Source organism: Chelonus insularis, unplaced genomic scaffold, assembly GCF_013357705.1.
Source record: "Chelonus insularis isolate UGA/USDA-ARS -01 unplaced genomic scaffold, ASM1335770v1 contig_356_pilon, whole genome shotgun sequence".
NCBI classification, from domain to species: domain Eukaryota; kingdom Metazoa; phylum Arthropoda; class Insecta; order Hymenoptera; family Braconidae; genus Chelonus; species Chelonus insularis.
The window spans coordinates 406261-433961 of NW_023276521.1; the positions used below are offsets into that span (position 1 = coordinate 406261).

General features: G+C 29.6%; 1 protein-coding gene across 4 annotated transcripts in view; it reads right to left on the reverse strand.

The window, feature by feature from the left end:
* The window catches only part of Lar (tyrosine-protein phosphatase Lar), a 183906-nt gene that overhangs the window by 85451 nt on the left and 70754 nt on the right, over positions 1–27701 (reverse strand). For 3 of the 4 annotated variants that reach the window (XM_035083183.1, XM_035083181.1, XM_035083180.1), the window contains exons 2-4: positions 16654–16692; positions 7255–7386; positions 6794–6952 (exon numbers count right to left, since the gene is read on the reverse strand). In XM_035083183.1, the coding sequence (XP_034939074.1) occupies positions 6794–6952; positions 7255–7386; positions 16654–16692 (330 nt within the window). The remainder of the gene's footprint in view (positions 1–6793; positions 6953–7254; positions 7387–16653; positions 16693–27701) is intronic. The other variant, XM_035083182.1, reaches the window with a different exon arrangement.

Consider the following 27701-nt stretch of genomic DNA (forward strand, 5'->3'; position numbering starts at 1 on the left):
GTTCTACAAAAAAAAATTAGATATCTTCTGTACTTTTAAAAGTTAAATAATTTTTTTTTCTATTTGTTCAAAAGCAAGTTTGTTAACATCATCCAAAGTTACTTTTAACAAGATAGGGTTTATTACGTGTAAAGGCCCTTATTTGCTCGTAGTAACTGACAACAAAGTTCATATTTTGGCAATTAAGTATAAGCAAAAGTTTTAACTTCTTGCAAAAGTTAGATATTCCAAATAGTTGAAATTTTCAACCCAGTCGATCTTATCACAAGCATGGTGGAGTGTGATGACAGTAACAATGGAACGAATGAAGGAAGATAAAAAAAAAAGATGTAAAGGGTAATCTTCTTTATCCAGAAGGAGTTGCAAATTTGTGGCTAATTTAGGTTTCAATTAATTACTAATTAAGCTTCCGTTTTTTGAATGAAAATTAAATTCCCCAAACACACGTACTTTGTTACTTTCAACTTATTTTTTCTTCTTCTTGAACTCCTTCAGGGCTGAACTGTTCTCAGTTACTCTCTTTCAAGATCTAACAAAGTTGACGCCATCGAGTCTTTAGACTCGTTTCTACTGCCAGAACCATCACCTTTTTTACTTCTGATTTTTTGTTTTTCTTTCTTCGTATTCTTTCCCACGCTTCTCTCTCAACTTGGAAATCTTTGAGCTCCTTCAAAATTCGCTGGGGACACTGGCTCTTTCGCTACGATGAAAACTTTTCGTCTTGCTTTTTCATCCTGGATCAGTGTTTAATCGGACTTCCGTAGTTTAGTTCTTCGTTATGTATCAATGTATATATGTATTTCATGTATATACTATATAAGTATATAGATATATATGTATATATTTTTTAACTTTCCAACTGAAATAATCTGAAATAAAACTCAGAAGCAGGCACTTGTATTCATTCCCCTATTTTTTCCTTGGAGAAGCTGGAGACAAAGTTGGTGTAATTTGATTCAGTTGTGGGCACTGGTACGAAATTTTGGTATATGAGTTTGATACCAAACAGTAGCACGAGAAAAATAAGGCGTGTCTGAAGTACAAGTTGAGAGCAATGGTAAAGGATGAATAAGGTAGAAAACAAACAGCCGACTCAGCGATAGTATAACGCGAGTGAGGGGTTAGGAGAATATATAAGGCTTGGTGGAAGACTCGACAGGCTAAAGAAAACACCCTACGGGTGAAACAAAAGAGTTGAAGCTTGAAACAGAAATCCCATCCCTTTTCTACATCCGGATAAATATTGTTCGCTTGCGCTATTCACAGTTTTCTTTTACGTCACAATGCTTTAACATTAACATCCGCCATTTTGTCAAATATCTTCTTACAACTTTGGATTTACTACAATTCTTTTTCTCACTTTCAGTGCTCTTCTTCCATTATAATTCGTATGACTACTATTTGCTGAATGTGTAGCATTAAACTCACCGTATATCAAGTCTCACTGCTCTGTTTGTACGTGAATACATCCCTTAGATTCTCATTCGCGTTTTCATGCCAGGAACCTTTCAACATGTCACATGATTTCCTTGTCTTTAATATGAATGTGGGATGTGATCCGTTGAGATGAATTGCAGTGCACTACACTTCAAAATTGAAATTCAATGATGATGGATGAAAATGGAAATTTGTCGTGTGATTAACTGTCAAAAGAGTCTTCAAATTGACAGAATATTGCTGGAAAAAATTAGGTCCTTTTTGTCATATTATAAATCTAAAATATAGAAACATTAAGTATATATGACAAAGAGAAAAATATAGAGTGATGTTTGAAAGGGGACGTGAAAAAAAATAACTCAACTGTCAATGGATGATATGTGTAGAAGAGATTCTAGCTTTTCTATAGAAACTTTTAATTATTTAATGGATTTGTATTGTCCTGGTTTATGTTGACTCAGAAGTAATTTAATTTAGAGAAACTATCACATTCTTTATTTACTTCACATGGTCAATCACTCCAATAAAACAATCATTTCAAAAAAAAAAAAAGAATTTCCCATTAAACTTCATTATTTTCTTTTTTAACTCAACCAATATTTGAGCCTTTAAAAATTTCTCCAACATAATCAAAAATTATTCATTCTTTATGATTGAATTAGTTTGATGAAAAATGTCGTATAAAATGTAACAAAACAAATTGAAATAGACTCTTTTTTAGTATATATATATTTTTTTTTTTAATATTGAAGGAAAATTGTTTATTAAAAATAATGCCTTCTGAAATTTCTCAAGCCATGTTCACTTTAAAGTCTTTGTTATAAATTGACATAGTAATACTTAATAGCATCCAATTCTCCTTATTTCATATTTCATTATTTTTATAAATAAACTGTAAATATCTTTCAGTAAACAATATTAAATTTCTTGAAAAAATTATGGTCTGTATAATGTAACGTTGGTTATGATATCCTCCTTCCTGTGTTATTTTATCGATTTTAAGTATTTCATATAAGCCACAGTAGAACGTTGTAGCTGAGCGTTATGACATTAGACGAGTAAGTATTACTTGCAGCCTTTTGTGTGCGAATCTAAACTGCTATTTACCACGTAGAAGGTATTTCAAACAATAAGCCAAGTGTTTGGATAATAGCTGTACATTAAGATCATGTTTTATGTGTTGGAAATTAATAAGTTTACCGATTTCTCGATGAACATAAACCAAATGTAATAAAAAGTTGACGTTTCATTGTGAGAATTGACATATAGATGTTATTAGTTGTTTTTTATTTACTACTCGATAATAATTATCAGGAAGTTATTAGAAGTTGGATGAATAATTACTAGTTGCTTATAAGCCAATATTGTAAATTACACTGACAGAGTCTGATTCCAATAAAAAGATAAAAAATGGAAATGAATAAATGGAAAGCAGAAAAAGGATTAGCAAGAATTATGAGAAGCAAAAGTGTATTGAAAGAGTTATCTTGCTATTTTATTTTCATTGATGTATTTTAATATTTGAATTTGTTTTCTAAATAAATCATAACAAGCAATGAAATGACTTTTTTTGGGTTTATGTAATCTAAAAGTTGGATGTTTTATCGAAAAAACTTTTTTAAAGATAAATTAAAAATATTAAAAAAGCTCATAAATAAGCAGAAAATAATTTAACCTACAAAAAAACTTATTTAAAAAAATAATTTTCTTCTCAGAAAATACGAGGACCAGGAATAAAAATGTAATTTTTCAGTAAGTTTTCTCACATGGGAATTTTGTTCCTTGATTTTTATTAAATTTTCTCTAAAGTCAAATTTTTTTATTTGTGGTGACTTTTTTATAGACATTAGGTCTGATAATTTCAAGTAAATTTTTGTTATAGAGATTTCTAGAGGTAATATTGAAAGTTAGATGTATCATTAATTGAAGACAAAAAATGTCATACAGTTGGTTAAATTATGCTACTTTCACGAACATTTCTACAAAAAATTTTATCAACAGTTTCTTACTCTTTTTTTTCAAACATATTCACCATATTCTAGTATGCTCAAAAAAGGTCGAGGAAAATAAGATAATACCAATTAAATCCAAAGTCTACTCCTAGCTTACTTTAAAGTAAAAAAACAGATCTTCCTCAAAAAAATTTTATTTTCACGCCAATAAAATGATAAAAAAACAAAATAAATTTTTTGTAGAATAAATTGAAGCCATTTTAAATTCAATCGATTGACGAAGTAGTTATTGTTTAAATGTATTTTTATGTTATTTGCTATGGTTATCAGGTTTCAAATAAATATTACTGTCTCTAATATTATTATTTTACAATAATATTATATCATGAATATTATATCATATTTTTATCAGTCAAATAAAAATGAATTTAATATTTATTTTTTCAGTAAATTTCAATGATTATTCTAGAAAATTTGCAAGTTAATTTCTATATACCCAACAGTAATTATCATCAACGAGAAAGGTTCATTTTCCAACAATGAAACCCTCCACGAATGTAGAAAGAATAGGATACCCAGAATAATATCAGACATTGGTAACAGGAGAGATTAGATTTCGACCAATTAACGTAATACATAATTAAGAGCCTATTTCATATCACAGGTGGTATCAGAATTAATTAAAACAGGTTCAGTTGCTAGCATGATATCGACTCGTGGATCACATGTGGGCAGAAGACCCAGAATACGAAGAGGGAAATGGGGCAAAAGATGAATAGGATAATATGTAGTATTTCAGGTAAAAGAAAGGCATGAATAGAGACACCGATAGGTGTATAATGCTGAATAAATAGATAGACTACCAAGTGAGTAATACATTGTGTCATTAATCACTACAATCAATGGTAATTTAGAATGCTATATGTTCCAATGAGACTTTACATACCATAGAATGATTACCAACATGCTTATAGATCAAATATAATTGTTCTTATGTTATTTGAATATCATATCTCTAGCAGAACGAATGAATGAAAATTGATGATCGGAAATCCTATAAATATTCTCAAGCGATTTCATCGCAATAGAATTAAATCTCCAAACCAATATCAAGTAATCGAATTCATGGCAAAATAGTTTTGATAATAGGCAGCTTTCTTGTATTCAAAGGCATCTTCTTCCATTTCATATCACCACCCATCTTCTTCACAATGCTACCCACCAAGCATATACAATTGTTTCGATAAACTAGCCACGATAACAAAGGAAACAGTATCAGAAATAACAGCAGTAAGAAGGAATTTGATTCTAACTATTTTCTGTGATATTGCAACGTTGCATTCTACCACGTATATACGGTACTGTAATGGTTTTCAGATTTTTAGTGGCACGTTGAACGCGTCAGGTGAACATGTTGAGGACACTCTAGCGGTTGCCGGTAATGGTCGTCGACAATTTTTGTCGTTTCCACTCACACTCGAAGCGTGTGGTGTGTAGAGTCCTCGTATTACTCTCATCTACGCTCTTACTCTTATGTATGAATACGTACAATGTCGCGATATGTATACACTACACCATGGAGTTGTGCTCGGAAGTACTACGATATTTACGTTACCATTTAACTTTTATCTTTATCGTTTCATGCTATCACTGTTTATTTCAACTTTTACGTTTGTTCACTTCTTTTCTTCCAGTCTCTTTATGTTCATTTCCTTCGGCCTCTTCGATTTTCCTTAATTTTATCTGACTTTACAATTGTTGCTTAAGTGTAATATTCTACATTGATGATAGAACATTTATAATATGCCAAGTATTCAGTATAATCAATTGTAAAAGTGTCCGAGGTTACCACATAATGGCTTTCCCTCTTTGAATCTTTATACACCCTGTCGGGTTTAATAGCTCTATAAATGCTCCATATCGATAAATCTAGTAGGCTAGTTGGTTCAATGTCATTTTAATGACTAAATTATTCACTTCATGGTGTAAAAAACACCGATGAAACATTCACCCAATTTTTAATGGCTAAATAAAAATATTGATTACTTGAGATAAAAAGTTGGATAAAGTAATAGACGAGTTAATAGGCCGTGTGAAACTACGTTTATGTGAATGATGTCCTCCTTTTAATTGCACTAGAAGATTATTTCATTACCAGGTAGTCAAGTCATAACTACTAAAGAAGTTTTAGCATTTTGAATGCTTGAATATTGATAATGTGAGGAATGGTATTGAGTAATTAATGAAATTGGTAAATTTTCATTACATTATCTAGATCAGCATCATCAACTTAAGACTTAAATTCTTAGAAGGAAACCTTAAAGAATGGAATATTTTTCAATGTTCTTTTTCATGAATAAGTGCTGATATTTCGGAAAAATTGTGCTGCAGGATAAGCAGAAACATAACTTGAGTTTTTTTTACAGCTTAGAGATGCAAGAATGATAAAAATCGTTTGCTCAGCATAATACTTTGTATTTAAATGATCAAGTAACTTTGTAATAACTATTCTTCTGCTGGATTTTGAACTACAAAATTCAAGGCTTTAGGAAGCTTTGAAAGTAAACAAGAATTGTGTAAATATATACTGAAAATTTTTCAAACTACAAAGTATAACTAATTTGTTGATACAATTGTTTCTTTTTTTTTAAATTTACAATAGTTAACAAAATATTGTAAATGAGAAATTTGTTGCATAAAAATTAAGTTGACATTTTTTTTTAATTGAAAAAAATCTGTGTGTCGGTTGAATATGTGCATGTTTTATGCAGAAGAATTAAATGAATCAATATCAATAAAAAAAAACGATTTTTAAAGTGAAATGAAATATATCGTGACGTTAAATCAGTAAAATACTTTTAAAGATGTCATAAGTTAAATACAGTTTGATATAATTTTCAGAAGATATTAAAAAAGAATGGCATATCATAAGTTAAAGATTAGTTCACGTAAAAAAAATTACACTTGCTCATTGCACTTTTTCTCAACGACAGTACTTTCGCCTGTTCAGCCTGTTCGTCTTAAATTAAATTAAAAGTAAGAGAAACCAATTAAGGTACTCCGCGAAATTTCACGCGATCTCGTCGAGACTTTGGAGCTTCTTGGAATGCAGTACTTCTTTCCCATTAAGGTACCTTCCGTTTTGCCACTGAACTGGGCGCCATTAAGCTGTTCGTTCTTCCGTAAAAATGAGGTGAGGGAGAAAAAGACAAGATTGTAAGAAACAGAAGAAGAGTGAAACGGAAAAAGTGCTGAATACTTGTGAGAAACTTAAACTTTTACGGATTAACTTAGGGGCGCGATTAGGTGATTAATTATGCAGACATGTTTTTACATTAACGTGTCTGCAGCAGTTTTAAAAGATTGAATTGTTATTTTGAATAGAACAAAAAGTCAAGACTTACCATCGTAGACCGTAAGTTGAGCTTCAGCAGTGACTGCATCACCAACACCATTTTCAGCAACACACTCCCACGTTGTGTCATCCCTCTGAGACCTTACCGGAGCGATTCGTAGTACAGATCCATTCAGATATGTTTTGGTGGTATACCTGGTTGCCGTTGCTGTTGAATAGACAACTAATCAATTTCTATCATCTCCAAGCACTTTAAAAAGTTTTCAAAAAAGCTATAAGTATTTTAGGAGCTGGAGAGGAAATCAGTGTAGCGTAGATCCTTTCCGATTCTCTTTTGCCCATTAAACCTTCTACTCGGAAGTGAGCAAAGAGTTTCTGATTCGAGTTTTGAAAGATAGAAAGGAGCTGAGTAAAGAGTAGACGAAATCACTGAGGCGAGAAAGGACAAACGAAAAGAAAAGTAAGAAGACAATAAGATCAGTTGGAGTGCCCCTGCAGTGGCAAACTTACATGAAATCTTCTTGCCATTTTTGCGCCAATGGATTTGTGGTGCTGGAGATCCTTGGGCACTGCAATAAAAACTTGCTGTCTCTCCAGCTTTTACGTGTTGTGAGCGTGGCTTCATCAGGATCTTAGGTGGGCCTGTGAACAGAAATTTCCAAATATTCTTTTGTCAGTATTTTTCTTGATTACTATCTCCAATATGATTTCATCAATAGTACATCATTCAGCTAAATTCGTCCATCACTAATCAATGATCTCAACTGATATATTTCAACATAGTTTGTTGATTCAAAAAAGTTATCTATTTCTGTGCTATAGTCTAGATCATTCAAGTTTAAAACAATATGCTAAAAATGTTATTCACTCATTTTTTAGCTATATAAAGCATCTAGAATTCCCACTAGCTAGTGAAAAGTATACACATAATAAAAATGAATAAATCTAATTGATTCAGAATTAAGAAAGCAGAAATTTGTTGATAAATGAAATCGCATATCACTGCTCTTTCAACCAATGAAATTGTTAGATTTAATAGAAAAAATGGAAGGCATTAGATGTTTTTTGCTACTGCCTTTTATTTGGCCTGGAGTCATTTTACATGAGTGTATGAGCATTGATAGCAAGTACAGTTTCCATTTTAAATTATAGGCATTCTTATAATGCACTGTATTCGTTTAATATGAAATAGAGAATATTTATTTACAGCGCGTTCTGAGCATCAGCCACATCTGCCACATCCATGATATGGAGATATGCTGAGGTAATTTGTAGTCAAGTTAAAGAGATATATATATATGATAGGAAAAATATGAATACTTCAATGTTTATCAATATTATAAAATAAACATATGAATTATATTCATTTGACTGAGTTAGAAAGTTTTATCAAAGGCACAAACAAAATACAAAACAAACATAAAAATAAAATAATATATTGCTGAACTGTATTTGACATTTTTTGAAGTCCATGTTTGTGAAAGTAATGTATATTGAAGAAAAACTGGAAAAATTAGTTTTAATCAAAGTATCCATATCATTCAATAACATATGAGTTTAAGAAAATATTTTCATCCAATTGGTGATGAAAAAGGTGTTGCTTTCTTTTACATGATAAATGAATGTATATTCTATAGTGTGAATGAATTGATAGTGTTGATGTTTTTAATCAATTATTAGATAAAGAGTTATTTTGGTAACAATAAATTTATTAACAATTGAATGATAATTGAATGATAATACAACTGGGTATTTGAAAAATACCTATTTATTTTCTACCATGAACCATGTTAAGTGAATTAGACACACGTGCCTTATAATTTGATAAGTTAAAAAAAATTTAGTGAAACTGGGTTAGTTTTTATTAGAGTACTAGTCTCATTTTGTGAACATAAATGAAAATCTAATTATTGTAATATACATAATGAATGTAACAGAATGTAATTAGAACAATAAAATGAGAGTTTTATGGCTCAAGAAGACACATTTTCGATTGAGACTTGAATTACTAAGCTATAAAAGAGATCTCTTAAGTTTTAGTAAACATTTCAAATTTACAAATGAAATGTTGGAATGTATAATACTAAAAATCAATGATGGAAAGAAATGACTTTATTAGTTTCTCTATACTAGAATATAAAACCTAGTCGATTAATTTTGATGAATACTCATTGATAAGGATAAGGATTGATTGAAGAAGGAAATATGATTAAAATATTTTTCTTACTCTATTTCTTGAAGTATTTGAATAAGATAAGTGGCAGTGTGTTTATGCTTTTATAGCAGAAATTATGAACAGAATTTTTTATTCACTTTCAACAAAAAAATTTCAAGTTTAGTTTTTTTTTAAATCAAACATTTAAATTTTCAATGAATTGCACTTTCAATTTTACATTAATTTTCTGCAATATTTTCATAAAAACAAAACAAACATGTCTTTCAATAAAATGGCTTTAATTTTTGATAAATCCTGAATGTTGATAAAACTCAATTTTTTGTTTATTTTTATTGTAGATTCATTTATTCAACTATGTGAAAATATTGGTATTTGTTGCAAATAATCAATTATTCTTGTTTTGATGTGATTTTTTCAATTATTTTTTGTCTATCAGGCATGTGTTCTCCAAGAGTACGATTTAGGCAAGTTTACCCTACTCAACAGGTATTGATTTCTGTTATAAACATCCACATGTTTATTTTGTTTGATACCAGTTCTGTATTTATTATTACAGTGATAATAAGACTGGGAAATATAATTACAATTTTGTTGTATGAACACACAAAACCAGTCAATTAAACCGAGGAAAATTGAAAAGCAGGAGTAAATTCGGAATAAATCACAAACGTAGGATGTTCCAAAACTGGCGTACCACATTAAACATTCACCGAGAAGAGACAGAACATTCCTAGTAAATTACAATTTGCTTTCAACAAATAAACAAGTAGCTTCTAATATAAATTTTATGAAAAAGAAATATTTGTAGACAAATAATTGATGGTGTTCATCATCACCAACCTACATCTTCAACATCACAACCATCATCCGTTGGATTTAGCAAAAAAAAAATAATATTTAATGGGTTAAAAATAATGAAGTATTTTTCCATTTAGGCTTGAGAGAAAGAACTCGAATACAAGTGATGTTGAACTATGTGAAATAAACTATTTCAATATGTATACTTAAAAAAAACATTTCCAACGAGTAATTCTATTTTTATCTTTTTTTTAATGGTCCATAATCGCTCAGTTTATTCTATTTATCGCATAAAGTAGTCATTAAATGAGACTAAAAAGTATTTACATTGATCAGTAAGAGTGTATAAATAGTGCAGAATGGGGGAAAAAAAAATTATTGAATGGATATCACATGCGTCTATTGAATCGTGCTGTTACGTGTGATGTCTAAAACAGGAATGAACTTGTTGGATGTAAACCCAAACTTGTGATCCTGAGTAATCGATAGTTGCATGTAAAACTAAATAGAGGGATGTACTGAAAGACTAAGTTAGCTATGTCAAACGTCACATTGTGAAAAGAGGAGATGTATGAGTTGGAGAAAATAATATAGATACTATATGTGCTGCATCATTGATTGTAAATGTTAGGACATATATGATGGTGTCATGTCAACGAATGACTGGCTCGTCCTCACTCTATTTTATATGTACACTGTGAGCGTACGTTCATCATAAATAATTGCACAGACCTTACTCGAATTTTACCTCACAAATTACATTGATGCAGCAATGCTGATATTCGTCCAATATCACAACAAAACAGAATAACCAACTATATATTGAAATACACAGATGTGTATTCTATTTCTGGCAAATATTAATTTCATTTCAAGGGATCATCTCGATAAAATGTTGTTTTGTAATTGATGAAAAATAACTTTAGTAAATATAAGATTGATCATCTCAGTGAATATTATTTTCGTATTAAAACTCTACATTATCAGCAAAAGTGGTACATTTCAGGAAATAACCACTACAAGTTCTATTATTAAAAATAAAATTATTATTGATTTTTGATTTGCTTCAATTTTTAGTTCTTCAGAGAAGTAAAAAAGAGATGAAATGTTTGAGTAGATTATTTTGGAATGGTTTTAAAAAAAAGTTTAGTTACCTTTCTAATGTTATTGTATGACCTAAATGATGGTAATTTAATAAAAAAAAAATATATCGAAAATGTGCATAAAGAGAAATAATTTGAAAGGTGAAAAATATTTTTTCACACAATTGAAAAAAAATTCAAATTGATCAAACCAGTTGATTACGTCCTACAGATAGATTTTTGAATAAATATTATTTGCTGTTTTATCAATCATGTAATTAAAATTCACTGAAAGTTTTCAGGTTTCATTGCACAGACGGATTTTTTGTGGGTAAAAAATTGAGCAACATGGTAGTATACCATTTTGAATGGGTAATTGAAATGTGATCCGAATTTATGTTATTGATTGATATATTTATACGTAGGAAATTAATTCTGTAGCTATTTTGAAGCTAAAGGGTTGTATTCATCTTTTCATTTCATTGAGAACATATCTCTCACTACATCAACATCCACACCTATATACATTTATACATATACATATTTAATTATTGAGTGTAAATGGAATCAGCAACAATAATGGAACTGTGGTTTTATCGGCGTTTTGATTACAGCAAAATTAATGAGAGGTGTTATTTTTACGATTAATATTTCATCATGAGGTCGGTCAATTTGAGATTATTACATGATAAATAAAGAATTAATTAAACTCATAAAATAATTATTATTGTAATCTAAGTGTGAGTAATGAAATAATGACAAAAATTCTAAATTCCAGTTTGAATGGCATATAATCTAACGCGTTATTCTGATACATATGCAAAGTGATCGTGTTAGATTGACTTCTCGTTCGAGAATTTCGATTAGTCGGTTCGTAGCGACGAATTATATATATATATATAGAGAGAGAGAGTTAGATGAGAAGGTTTGGGAATCATAGGCGAAAAGCAGTTTTGGTTGAGCCACTGAATGATTTCGAATCAACGTGTCTGGTAGCGCGTACAATTCAATTTGAATATGTATTTTAACTCGGAACCTACTATTGCACTGAATCTAGAGCTTTAGTTTTAGGTTCTTAATACTCACTTTTATTTAAACGTTTTTTAAAGTTCATTTTTTAATTTTAATTATGAAAGGATTGTGAAATAGAAGAGATTATATTTTTTTTTTGGTATGTGGGCCAGAATAAATATGATTGGAGAAATAATAAATTTGGGTACAGTGAAAGAATTATTAGTTTTTATTCGGGAAGTTTTTTTTTATTACTTTATAGAAAATAAACAGTACTTTGTGAACTTATAAAATTTTCAACGTAACAAAAGATAAAATGGTTACATTGTATTATAAGCTTTTTGTGGTTTATTAAAAATATTTGATGATAAAATACATAAAATACTGATATTTTTTGGTTTCCTTCAGATGTGTGATTTATTGAAAATTTCTAATAAATATTTTTATTCATTCTTGATAAATCAATTTTGTATAACCAATAATGGAATATTTTATCATACTTTCGGTAAATGTGGATAATCAAAATATAAAAAAAACAAATAAAAAATTTAAAAGTTTTAATTAACAATAACCGAATTGATTGAAAAAAAAATTTACAAACAAATACTTTAAAAAAGGCAGTATTTAACAAATTAAAAAGAAAAATGAAAAACTCTGTTGACGCTATGAGCAAAAATGATAAAAATTTTTGTAGCCAAATTACAACCCTTGTTGTATTCTATCAATATTGTATTTGGATAGCTTAAATTGTATTCTCAAACATATATGTACTATAGTTGATGATGATTTTCATCGAACTTCATTTGTCAAGAGTGGGAAGTTATCACTAGATTATTAACAATATTTTTATAAATATTTATGTAACAATTTTCTCTTAAATTAATAAAGTAATTTTGTAATTAATTTTACGCTTTGTTTAAAATGATTTGCTGTCACTAATCAATTTACTGAACTAATAAACCCGCTATTATTAATTAATTACCATTTGTTTGATTAAAATTGACAGTTAATACTTTTCAATTAAAATGTTTTTTGTTAATTCAACTGCTAATTAATGTAATGGAACCATTGGAATAATTATACTTGAATAAAAAACAAATAAAAAAATACTCTCATGTTTCCTAATATTGAATATAAAACTTGTTTCACTAATTTATTGATTCTTTAAATGCCGAAATTTGAAGCTTTCCTTTGTTCAGAAATAATTTATTTATTGACATTTTTTCTCAGTTAATTGCTACCAATTCGTCTAAGATCTGAAGATTGATGGTGAGTCAGTATAACTTCAAAATAGAAAAAAATAAAATTTGGTGTATAGTCACCCTAGTGGTAACATAGATTGAGTTATTTCTGGTTTCATATTGAATAAAGATTTTCAAGTTTGGATTCAATATTGGATTAGAAATAGACCAATCTTCGTTCCTATTTCGGGTCATCAAACTATCAGGAATTGAAATGGAAAAATTTATCATGTAAGTAAAGGTGGTATTCTTGAAAACTTTATGCCTGAATAAAAGTTCAATATTCTAAATCCAAGATGAAAGTTGAGAAAGTTGATTATTATTTTACTTTACTGTTTAACCATTGTTAGCTAAATCGAAATAACTATTCTCAAATCTGAAATTAAACATGCTTGTAACGTTTTAATAAAGATATTTATTGTAATATATAAATACGGTCATGAACCAACAACCTTGATATAAACTCATTAAATTTTTTTGGTTCTTATGTTCTCCAACACATACTTCATAATATAAATAATAAGATCAATAGATTGGAGCAATGACGTTTTTGCAGGTATTAAAGATATTTTATGGGCTTGGTTCTTACAGAGAATCGATATAATAAAGGCAAGAAGAGAACATAAAAAGAGCATTATTCTTTCGACTCATGAAGATGGTGATGGTAAATGGAAGTAGAAATGCGCAGTCTGTATCAACTTGGAAAGCAACTCCCCCATTTTTTTATACACGATGCCATGAGATTTACAGTGTATGAAGGGAGCCACAACACGGGGCCAAGAATACTGGTGAACCTGCACTGAATTTATGCAGATGTATGCTGGCAATATTCTAAATAAGTAGGCAGTATTGTATACCAGCCAACACTACGATTCGCCGCCCCGCAATTTAACAGCCCGCGGGTCTTTGCGTTGAGGAGGCGAAAGACCTAGAGTACCAGTAGGTGTTCTTATTGCACGAGTTTTCTTGGATACACTTGAAGGAATTCAACGTCTGAAAACAGCCGAGAGAGAAAACTAAGCTTGGGGAAACAAAGAGAATAAGGACAATCCACTTTGTTTCTGTCGTCGAATAAAGCCATGTCCCAATTATTACTGCTTTTTGTTCGCAGACACCAAGCCTAGTATTTCTCTTTGAGAAACGAAACGGTACGAAAGAATTCATTACGGGAAAGTAGTGAGGACAGTAAAGGAGGCCCGCATAAATTTTTCTAATTTAATCTTTATCCAGATCTTGATAATATAGTTGTAGAGCAATGCCGAGAGTGCAAGAACTACTAGTAAGTACTTTGCATTAGCGTCTGCATTTCTTTGAAATACAATGATTGAGGTCGGATTTTAGAGTACGAAATACTGATTGTGTTGTGTTTTACTTTGATTTTTATTCTTTATCTCAATGCGCTTTGTCATGCATTTGTTTCCGTTTCTATCACATTTTATTCTATAAAAAACATTGAATTAAAGAAATGAACTCAAGTGTTATAAAATTTCATTAGCTCAATTCAAAATAGAAGGAGGTACGGTTCATATTATTTTCATTTGTTGTACGATCATCTGTGATATTTTATTTATACAACATACAATATTGCTCCCATTCATGGAATATTTTCTGTTAGAGAAGATGGACAGTTAATAAATGAAATCTCATAAATCATTTTGATATTTCTGAAATCTCTGCTCTACCTAAAAGTCATATTTATCAATAAACTAGTTACTGAAGAGACATTGTAATCATGATATGGAAAGACCTTTTCTTGACTAAAAAATAATGGATAATTATTTTTTTAAATTAAAAAAAAAAAAAAAGAACAGACGTTATATGAGTATAACATAAAGAATTCTTCCTTAAAAATTATTAGATAACAATGTAAAGGACACTGCAAATCTAGAAAAATTCAAGTGTTTAGTCATACGTCACTTAAAGTGTTTAATAATAAAATACCTAAGTGTTTACAATGTTGAATACCATAAGCAAACTATAGTATTTTGGTAAACGGCAAGAAGCGTTTAAAATTCGTCTGCAAAATTGCAATAGTTTGTTCATGGCGTTTAACATTATAAACACTTTAAGTGTTGAGTGTTTAAACACTTAGATTTACAATGGATAAAATATTAAAAAATAATTATGATTGAAATATATTGTCAGGTCATTTTGTGTTGAGAAATAATTTAAAAATTTATTAAGTGGTACTTTTCATCTATTTAAAAAAAAATCATGAAAATAGCTGAAGGCATCTCAATTGAATTAGTTCATTCATATTTATTTGATGCATCACAAATTTTCGGTAATAAAATTCTTTGATTTATTCTGGTCATGCATTTTTCATTCCAACACAAAGATTAATTATATACACCACTTCTTGTCATATATATTTTTATATTTTTAATATTATTTCATTTCAATTCACAAAAAAAAAACAAAATAGAATTCGGTCAATTTATCAAAAGATAATCACTATTTCAACAAATATTATTACCGTATATAATAGATAACCGTGGGGCTATATTTTCGGCTAGTTTTTGTGGAATTTAAATTGACGAAGTGTAAATAAAGGAAAAAAAATCAATAGAGTGTGCATAGGAAATTAAAGAGGTGCGCGTTGAAACGTATAGAAAACATTTGAAAGTTCGTAACCGGAGGTTTGCAGATTTAAATTTCAAACTACACTCTCGCCGATAAGAACGAGCAACGCCAGGTCAAAAATACACATTAGAAAATTTGAAATTTAGATGAGAAGTACGATTATACTTGAATGTGAGAGAAACGAAACTGTGCGCTCACCCAAACAGACCGATTAAAGTTCTTATGTCGCAAGGAAAGTTAAGTATTTTCAATAATTTATGATAAATAATATGTTAAACAAGACATATTTCTACAAAAAACGACTAAAAATGTTAAATTAATTTCTAATTTAATAGGATGAAAAATTTGCCATTGTTTTATTAATTTATAAGTTTACATTAGTATTTGATGGAGCTAAACAAAGGAGGATAATGCATTTATCGATTTATTTATGGATGCATGTGCACTTTGTTCTATTTCTTCTTTACTCACTCCAAATAAATCAGTTGAGAATCATTGATTTAAGCAATGTAGTGTCTATCACTGATAATTAGTAGTTTATTATTAATCCGATCGATTTGTACTGAGTTATTTAATTAGTTTAATTCCCAGTGAATGTTTTTTTGTTGTTTAATTCGATGAGAATTAAATAGAATTAGCAGAAAGTAGGAGAATGATGTCATGCTAGTGTTTGAGTGCTTAAATATTTACAAAAATTTTTTTAACAAACATTTTAACGTAATGATCTTAATAATAAGATCTTTTTTTGATTATTAATTCTTACAAATGTATTTTTTAGATGTTGAAGTAACAATATTTAAAAGAAGTTACATGGCATAATAAACTAGCATGGCCATCTTACCCTACTTTTTTCTGAACAACTCAAAAAGTGATGGAAAATTCATTAAAACATTGAGTGCATTTTTTGTTTTAAAACTAAGATTTTTATAGTTGTTAAAAATATTAAAGAATAAATAAATAAAATGATATTTTTAATAATTTTATTAATTTCTTCAACACCATTGTCATTACCACTTACTTGTCATGTAGGTGATGAAAACTGAGTCGCTGATATTTCCTGAAAGAAGATATTTGAGTCTCGTCGTTCGTTGATATCTATCACAGTCTTCTTTCTGACGATTGATTAAATTTAATTTTTTTTTTTTCTAACGATTACTGTGAGAATATACTATTTTATTAATGGTTATTGCTGTATTTATAAATTACAAATGTAATATTAAAGTGAATAAAACGAAAGACAAATAGTTTTTCATGAAAAATGTGCACAGTTATATGGTTACAATGCAATCTTACGCTCGACATTTCTTTTCAAGATATATAAAACGTTGAAAATTCAGGAGAATAAAAAATGAAAAAATTTGTGAAGGTAATTCAAACACTTTAATGCCCATTACCATCATGACATTGAGTCAAATTCCTGAATGAAGGAATTCAAGAGTTCTTGTAACTTTCGTGGCTCTCAACCTCTTAGCTGTCGACAGAACGTGTCATGCTGACATGCAAACTGCATCAGTTTCGGTTTCTATCAGAAGCATCTCAGCTGCCAGATATTTGTACGTAATATAAGTGGTTTTATCTAAATACATATTTATGACATTTACATATCTCACTAATAATGTTATGCTATTGAACACGTTAGAATATTTTGTTGATATGTGTTAAATGAAGAAGCTGTAGATATTTTAAGTTTTCATTCTTTGCTCAATTTTTCTAATTCATTGATTCAAAAGAAAATTAAACGATTAAAATAATTAACAATTGAATTTCAAATTAGACAGCTTCATTTGAAGTTAACGTTTAGTTGAGATCTGATTTAATTTTGATTGTTATGCATTTTTCGATCGTTAAATGATGAGGTAGGTAATTAAATTATTTTTTTAATGTATAAAAAAAAGAATAATTTATAAATTAAGCAAAAATGCAATTCATGAAAGAAAATATTTTCAACTAATATTTCTTCAGCTAATTATTTATCGTTTTTTAGGCAATCATGATTACATGAAATAATTACAAAAAAAAAGAGATAATGATAATAAGCTAATGTAAAAATTCTCTAGATAATTTTCCATTTGACTGAAAAATTCCCTAAAGAATTGGTAATTGTTCTACTTTTTCCCTACCCAATTTTCTGCCAATAATGAATTCATTCATCATTATTATTATTTACAAAATATCAGATTACTCTGAAACCAAGAGTTCAAGTAAATTGATAGAATGACGTGATTGCACGACAAGATATTACACATGTTGCAAATGATGTACAAGTATCTTGGTCGATCAAGAGATGTACATTCATACCGTATTTATGTCTAAGATATATAACTCGCGTACGAATTCACCGACATAAGAAAGAGAAATGGTGGTTGTGGATTGGGTAAAACGGCTTAAGCTACGCACGTAAATGCAAATGAACTTTGTGAAACAATCTTGCCGTTAAGTTGCTGTGTAATAGCGAAGACGTGAGATTCACATAACTAGAATATCTTATCTGTAGTTTATTTAGCATCAAAATATCTTTCATTTGGATGTTTTGCTTAGCAAGATTCTTGAACGTTATGATGCTGTTCGTCAATCGCATATGTACTTCATTATGATCCGGCTTAGCAAATATATACCATCAAGGTAGAATCTGATGGATGCTTACAATGCTCATGCTATACGATTAACCCTGGTACTATCTGTATCGTGTGTGGTTTAGTGAATTCAGTTTCTTGAGTTGAATTCATACCAGATGGAATCGAAGTGGCATAAACTACGTCTTACATTTACGGTGACAAGCTTTCATAACACGGGGAAACAGTGATGCTAAATTAGTGCAAGCTGTTTAAGCTCGTCGAGCTTCAGCAATACGTCATGAATCGTGTGAGTCCCTAGTGTAGCATAATGTGAATCTATTACTCAACCCATATGTTTCATTATCATAGTACGTGTATGGCTTCCAGCTAGAGTATGACCAACGTTTGAACCTTCACCATTTTACCCCTCATGGCAACATTACATATAACTGTTGCTATCATCATGCTCTTTAAAATAATTGATCTTGTCCATTTACAACTATCGTTAACATGTTACTCATTTTTATCAGTCTTATGCAAGATAATGCAAATTGTTTTCTGAAAACAGATCTAGATGCTCATGAATTATATTATTTTAATGGAAATTATATTTGTTTCTACTATGAACTGGATAAAAGTTTGAAAACAGATGACGAGATTTGAATAGATCTCATCAAATCTTGAATTTAAATTAAATATATCAAAGCAGATTTAATTAGATCTCTAGAATCCATTCTTAGTTTGAAGGTTTAATTCAATCTATCCTAGATGTTGTTATTGTTTTCTGATAATAAAATTTCATGTCAATTAATAGTTTGAAATAAAGGGAAAAATTAAATTTAATTGTTTTTAATTCATATTCAGATGTGCAAATTAAGAAGTAACTAATTAAATAAACTAATCTTTATTGAAATAACTAATTAAAGTGTTTCACCAACTTATCTAATCAAATTAAAAAATTTTTTTTTAATTAACTCAATAATTGTAAATATTCTTCTTTCAATGAGTTATTTCTAGAATTGATGAGATCAGTTCATAACTAGTTATTTCATTAATTTTTAATCATTCATTTTTGAAATTATTATTTACTAATGTAATGAATGAGAAAATGGAACAAAAGTAGTAACCAACGTTTATTAATCATCTTCTTTTTCCAATTTCAATTAAAATGTATTTTTTTTTACAAACTAATTCAAATAATTCCAAAAATTTGGCTTTTATTTATTAAACAAAAATCATTGAAAACAATAGAGAAAAAAAACGTTAATAGCTATTGACTCATTCATACCATTGGTAGAATGTGCAAATAAAAACTGAATAATATTTACGAAGTAATTTTCCTACAGACTTGAAGTGGAAGACAAAAATACTTCAACTTTTATTCATTGACATATAGGTAAAATGTCAAGAGTAGCTTTATTGTTGCGTGTACTTGATGACCAGTGTTCAAGTAACATTTGATGATGTGAGGGTTGATACACAGAGGCCTGTTTATTGAGCCTAGAATCACCAATTTGATCGGCTATACATACATACATTTGCATGTGTTGGAGATGCTGAAGCAAAGGAGAGAGATTTCTATAACCCGTCTACAAAGTTACCGTAAGGTCTTATATCCCCAGTGAAAGTAAAAGATGGAAAGAAAAGAGTAAAATCCCAACGTGTCTTGTTGAAAGCTCAGACGATTTTTCATCGACGACTTTTCACTCTGCCTTAGTGAAAAACATGAAGGGAATGAACGGATAATCTGAAGAATATTACAGCTGTAGAAGTACGAGTTTATATTTTTAAGGCTTTCTCGCTTGTGTTTCATCATCCCTTTGTGTTATGATTGCCATAGTGAATTTTATTTCTTTCATTCTTTTTTTGTTTCTTTACTATTATTGTTTTCACTCTTGTGAACGTTCTTCTTTTTCCCTATAGTTTGCCGTGAATCGTGAAAATGACCCTACTTATCGTCAGAGGTACGAACGCGTAATGTCTACCTCTTGAAGAGTGAGAGGGAGATAAAAAAACTGAAAGTACAGGAGTGAGGAGGGTGTTGAAATCTATCCCCACGGTGATTGCCTCGTAAACTGAGTTGATTGTGATCGCAAGGAGGGTTCTTTGGCAAGAGAGGCTATTGACTATAAGTCTTGTGGTAGAAAACAATTTTGTCGACCCTCTCGAAAAGTTCGGCTGTCTATTTTATGGGCTTAAAAATTAGCAATAATAATTTTCATTAAAATTTTGTGAGGATTTAGTTAATACTGAATAATACCATGAGGATTATCGTTATACTTTCATTCCGTTGTACGAGTAATTGAATACTTTACATATTTATCAATGCGTGTATGTAATCTGAAAGTACTGATCAATTTAAAAATTTATTCGACATGCGACTTAAAATATCAAACCGTTTTTCATCAGTATTTAATATCTGGACTGAAATATGGATGAAGGGAAATGATGGTTAGTGTAAAAACAACATTTTGATAAAATTTTAATTAATCAATTTGTAATAAAGAGTTTTCAGATTAATTAAAAAGTAATTTTGAAAAACGTTTTCAATATTTTATATAAAAAATTATTATTTTTTTTCAAATATTCTTCAATAATTACTTCGGTACATCAGTTTATTTAATAAAAATTTTGCTGATGAAGTATATTTTAGCTGCATGAAAATAACTTATCTTTGAGTAAAAATGCCAATAAATAATAGTATACTGTAACCTAGAGAACAAGATAGAGCGCTTTTTACTTGGGCATGTTATTACTCCTTAAGTTGTAGGCTCGAAAACTGGGAGAGAAATGTTAACTTTCGGCAAGAATATGAGGAAAAATATTTTTTGTTGTTATTACGTAAATACAACATTATCATTCTTCTTATTTATTGAACACCGCTTTTATTTTATGGTACAATGGTATTAAAGTGAAAATACGAACCTGACTCATAATTCATGAGATTCAGGCACAGATATTGTATAAATCCCACAAGATAGATGTTCAAGCAACTTCCGTTTTTCTGGCTTTTCTCAAGTTCTTGAACTTGACCTACATCCGAGTTTAGGCTATTTGCTCAACAAAGTTAAAAAATAAATAGACTGCTTTTGATTTTAAGCAGATCTTAAACAGAATTAAAATATAAGTTTAATTGTTAAAGGGCTAGAATTTTGATACATTGGGAGATAGTGAAGTAGTAATGAATAAGATGGACGCCGCAAAATATCCACCATATCCAGTATTCAACTTCATTCTTTTCGACAGTGAAGATCAATCTCAAGGTTTGTATTTTTGGAATCTTTACGACATCATCAAGGTTCATGATTATTAATTTTACTCTAAAACTTTTTTTTTATTGAAATATTTATTTATCAAAAATTATTCTACTGAAAGTTTGACGAATAGTCTAAAGATGTTAGGACTTAAGGGAATACCCAACATAAAGGATGATAAAAATACTTCAGGGAAATTTCTAATAGTAATAAAAATCTGTTTGGCATCAGTGGACTACACTTCATATTTCTAGTTAGGATAAGTACTTTAGGATAATTGTTGATCAGTCTCTGGCAGATTCTCCAAGAGAGAACATCATAGCAAATAGGTAAAATTACTGTACAACACCTTTCTAAAGTTCTAAATAAAAATAAATACTGTTCATTAATTAAAATATTAATTCTAAAATATTATTTAGTAGCCCATTTCCCAATATTTTTCGTCTAAGGTTTTAAATTCTGACAATATGGCAAAAGAACTGCGCGTATCGAAATCAACTGCTGTTTCATAAAAACCGCCAATTTAATCCAACTTCTCATAATTTAGATGTGATAAAAGCAATCTTTTAAATATGTTTATTATTCTATGACAATTTAATGCAGCTACAAATAAGTGCTATGACTTTAGCAAGAAAAAGGTGATCAGTGATAGACAAAACCAGTAAAAAAGAAATTTTGAATAAGTTCTCGATAATAGTTGATATTGTAATTGAATTTGTAATTACTAATCCTTCCCTTTCACGAGGATTTGATAATTTTATTCAATTGGAACGTTGAAAATGAATAAGCTGTTTCAAGAAACTTTTTTTTTGAGTCATAGTTAATGCAGTTAACGTTACTACATTGCAAACATGTTAGTGCTTTTTAGATAATAAATACAGAGTTAATTAAATTTTTCTTTTTATCCACACACACCTATCTCTTTTTTTAATGAAGACAAAATTATTCAGTCATTTTTTTTTTCAGAATGAAACAAAAAAAATTGTTGTAAAAAGTTTTATGTTTCATTTTATTTCTTTTATGATATTTTGTTGTGTTTTTTTATTATTTAATTTGTATTTTTATCTGTTTGATTTAGAATTTTATTAGAGACGGTTTCCCTATCATACATTCACAGTAATTAAGAAAAATAACACTTGTTGAGACTTATTAACTCATAGGTAATTTTTACTAGAAATATTTCTGATAAGATATTTTTTAAATAATATTAAAAATTTAATAAAATTCAAAATATTTCTGTTTTCCAAAATTGGCTTTTTGAAAGATTAATATCAGTTAAAAATACACTTAGTATTGCCTAACGAAGTTGGATACCCTTTGTTGAAATAGTTATCAACTGTTGACCTAAAAACTAATTCCAAATACCTGAAAAAATAGAAATAAATGGCATTCTGCTATAAATTCTTCCAAACTTAAATATTTGATGCACTAAAGTTATTAAAATTCAACAAATTAATCCTTATTAATTCCTAAAACGACTCCAACAATAATTCAAACTTCGAAAGCTTCAGATCTAAAAGCTCAATTAATCACTTTTTCGTCGATATCAATTATTGATCACTTTTAAGTTGAATATGGATATGTATAGTCACGTGATCTATCGTGACTCCAAGTTACGGTTTTAATGTGCACTTTAGGTGCAAATGGCATCGAAATTTAGAGATAGTGACTCTGGTCTGGATATCTAGGCTTTACTCTGATTACAAATGTAATGTGAAGTTTAATATCCGAGTAAAATATTTTAAAGAATTAAATCCAAAGTCTGATCTGAATTATGGTCCTAACTATCTGGAGATATTGTTACTACATCAATTAATAATTTAATTACTCAATAGCTGATGGAGTTCATCAGAGATATTGTTTCAAGAAAGTCTTGGTTTCATATTGTGACAATGTTTACGAAATGATCATTTCTTTTTCTTCATGAAGTAATAAATGTTTTATTAATTCATGAACTTTGAAAAAGGATGAAAATGAGTAATTAATGATCGATAAGAGAATAATTATTATAATATTTCTGTTATTGTATTCTCTTGGAAAAAATGATTTATTCTTTTTTCTAAAATTTGAATTGATAAATAAAATGAAAATTATTTACGATTCCAATACAAAGGGATGAATGTTCTATTTATGTTAAGCTCTTTGTAGAGAAGATAAAAATATTTTCAAATCTTGGAATATTAAATTGTATATAAGTACAAGTTATAGACAATTTCATCTCCATCTTCCTCATTACAACTGATATAGTATATTTGAGATGATAAATTAATCTTATTTGTATTGAAAAAGTCTACAAATATTCATTTTTATTGTGCGTATTAAAATTTAATAATCTTGATATTATGAAACTACAGCAGAAATTATTATCTTTCTATGAATATTTAAAATAAATTAATTTATCGTAATAAGAATTGTAAATTTTTAATTACAGGTTCTATCATTCTATTTACTGACGTGATTCAATTTAGCTTTTGGCTCAGTATTTCAAACTTTCTTTTGCCATATTCAGTATCAACGTCATCAACATTACCAAAAATAGGCATGTTTACTTTTCAAGCAACAGTCTAGTTCATATCTATGTTATAATATGATTGATGTTTAGTAGATTGGTACATTGATTATTTTTGATGAATCTATAAAATAATTAAAAAGTTTCCCCAAAAATGATGCTTTATTCAGAGAATTTGCATTTATCATCAAGCTATTCATTGTGTTAATGGATTTATGATTAGAACTGAGTAACATAATTTGGTTGCAACTTCAGTAACTATTGCAAGATAAATAGAAATAGGAATAACATTATTTAGGAATAATTGGATGCAACAAAATGTTCAACGAGGTCATGTGCTCATGTACACTCGATTGTTAGAATCTAATTGGATTATTTAATATGTATTCTTCATCATACCCTTTGGTAATTAGCTTGACAATATCGAATTTCCTCGATTATCCGAAATACATTGGATTGGCTTTCGAATCTTCAAAGTGTAGAGTATTCAAGGGGAAACGATTCTCTCAGGGATTCTGAATAGATAACCCTTAATTTTAGACAGGCTCAAAGACAACGAAATCGGCGAGATATATCACGCGGCGCAATCTCCGTTTAAAATCTCACCTAATGTTGGGTCGGTGGGGTTAAGCATCCATAACACGGTAGGGGATGATTCCTCGTGGGCCACCCGACTGATTTACTGCTCCCGGACTGGAGTTGCTCCTAGGTCGTGCAGGATTTCCCTCTCGCTCTTTCTTTCTCTTTCATGCTTATGGTCTTCCTCTTTACCACACGGTTTTATATCTAAATGTATGAACTCAACCTTTAAATTTAAGGGGAGTGGCTACGTCACATCGTCTACTTTGTATCTAATTGTTTGCATTCATTTCGTTGGACTTCTGGGTCACACTAGATTATTATTTTCGAGAAATTTCACAATGACATTTTGTAATGCCTAGACGACAATTGGAATATAAAGTGGAGAGGAAGGTCAATTATCACGGAGAACTCTCGTTCTAGTTCATGAATTTTTAATGATTTGTGGCTGTTTTAATAATTACTCATAATTTAATGAAATATTGTGGAGATTTTAATTTAATTATTCAATGAAGAAACAAAGTGAAGTGTTTTAATGTTGGAGATTATAAGAAATATTGATAAATTTAGTTTATAAAAACCAAGACAAAATCATTTATATTATAATAAATAACTAATAAGGATCCTTTTGTCTAGTTATTAAATCTTAACTAACAATGAAAAAAATGATTTTGAAAAAGAAGTATTGAAGAGAAAATTTTTTCATTCTATTAATGATATAAAATATTTTGAAATAATTTGTCTTTATTGTAGATACTTCATTAGACAGCACAGTTGATAATTTATGTTAATGCAAAAAATCAAATATAGAATCGCAGTAGCTGACGTAGGTTGGAGGTAATAAATAGACGAGTATAAAACTGAGAATACAGCGGGAAATGACTCGGAAGGGAGTCCACCGGTTCTGTGGAAAATTTGTTTCCTGTGAGGCTCCCTAGCCCAATTTCAAGTGGGAAATTGACCGGAAATGTCTTTGGGAAGATAATCCTCCAGATGGAAAATAATCCAAATGCAAATTCATGTGAGCGTAGTTGAGACTTGGCACGTGAGAAGAAACCTGTGCTCATTTTAAAATGCAAAATCAAGTAGTTAATACATATATGCATAATATCATCTAAAAAAATAAGTGTTTGATGGAAAATATTTCTGATGTATTTTACAACAGAGTAATGACTCTTAAAAACCGGAAAGTGCCAACAATTCAATCGATTCACAAGAGCCGGAAAAGAGAATCGCATACCATTCGGAATTCACCGGAGACAGCGATTCAAACTGGGAAACAGACAGGGAGAAGCGATTTCAATTGTCGACTTCTCCGTCTGGTTTTTGCCCTTTCCCCTCTAGTTCTCTCTGTCTTATTCTTGGCTCCTTTGGTTCCACTTTCCCTTGTATCTGTCCTCCTTTCTCACCATACAGTCTTGCAAGCGAGAACCGGTACGCCGTCAAGACCGCTAAAGAGGGTGGAATTGATTAAATAATTGGCCCGTTAGATTGGGGGCTAGTTTCCAGAATGAATACACTGGCACAGGGCCAACATCAGAGTTGAGAATCAAGAGCGAACTACCTTCTCCTTTCTCTCCTTACATATCCTTCCCTCTACAGCTCCTTCAATCGTTTGGGACAAAGCACTAGTTGGAATGGGAAGAGGTGGAAGACGACTCAATAATAGCTTTGATTGGGAGTAGTGGAAAATGTGGTTGTCGAGACAAGTATTACCAGAAGTACTCACTCTCTTATTCTTAGCTCTCTAACTTTGCTCAATGAGTCTTTGAGTCAGCTAGAAGATGAAAGATAAACTCGAGTTGAAATTGATTAAGAAATATATAAGAATCATTTTTGGCAGTTGGTGCTACTTTCAAAAATTAATTCATTGAAGAATTATCATAAGATGAGTCAAGTCTTAGGACTGAATGATTAATTAAAATGAAAATGTTAATAAGGTTTAATACTTGTTTTTGGATAATTATTAGTTTAAGGAGCACCAGTTTAATCAAGTAAGAATTTATTGTTCTCTGACAGTGTCAATCTTTGTGTTAAGAATTTTTTTTAAACAATTGTAAAGATTTAGCTCCCAACACTTGGAATTGACACTAACTTCAAGTAATGATTGAGTTTCTATTACTGATATCAATCATTGACTACTTCTAACTTGTATTTAATGTTCACCTACAAATGATATTGGAATAATCTAGAAGATTTAAAAATTTTTTTTATTCAGTACAAGAATAATATCTTACAGTAACTTTGCTCCAACTAGTAAAATGTCTATATTACTCATCAGTCTAGTGATACATACTAAATTGTTGAATTTATGAACTATAAAAATGATTCAACAGATTTTTTTATATAATAAAATCTACTGTTTGATTAAATCTTTTTACATCCAAGATTCTATGCAATATGATAATAACCGTAGCTAACCCTTCACCTACCCTAGTCTACAACTTGGTAAAAATTCTGCAAAATGCTAAAGTACAGGTCGTCTGATAATAGACGTAAATATTCCTTGGCTGTTTTAAATTTATATTTCACCGTGTATCAGCGAATCTCATTTGCATTGAAAATGTACATTGGGCAATGCATTTCGAGACTAGTATATTTGGCTATAGAAGAAGAAGAATATCATAGGAATAAAAAAAGAAGGAAAGTGAATAAAGGGAAGCTTTAATGTCACTACGATATAGAGATCTGATATGTGACTGCGGGACAAGCTGAGATACTGAAAAATGATACCCGAAGTGCCAGGTGAATGAAATATTATCGCTTAGTATTTTATCTCTCGGGTCTTCCTTGCCTGAGGATATTTTACTTGTACGCGTCATCATTTTTCTGCTATTTCAATTTTAACTTCTGACCTGCTTGATATTTTTTAGAGATTCTACTAAGACAAGTATAATATAAATGAGAATATTTATGACATTCTGAAAGAGCCTTCTTTCATATTAAATAGATACTTTTTCACCATTTCATGAATACTATTGAATGATTTAAAAGCTGGAAAATTTTGGGATAGATTGGCTATAAAAAGGTTTAATGAGTAAAATTAATGATGAGCATTCTCAGCAAAGTTATTATCAATAATTTGAAAGTTAGTTTTTAGAATATTCAAACAATATTAATAGTCATGAAATTTAATTAAATGTTAGGAACATTATTAATAATAAAGTAA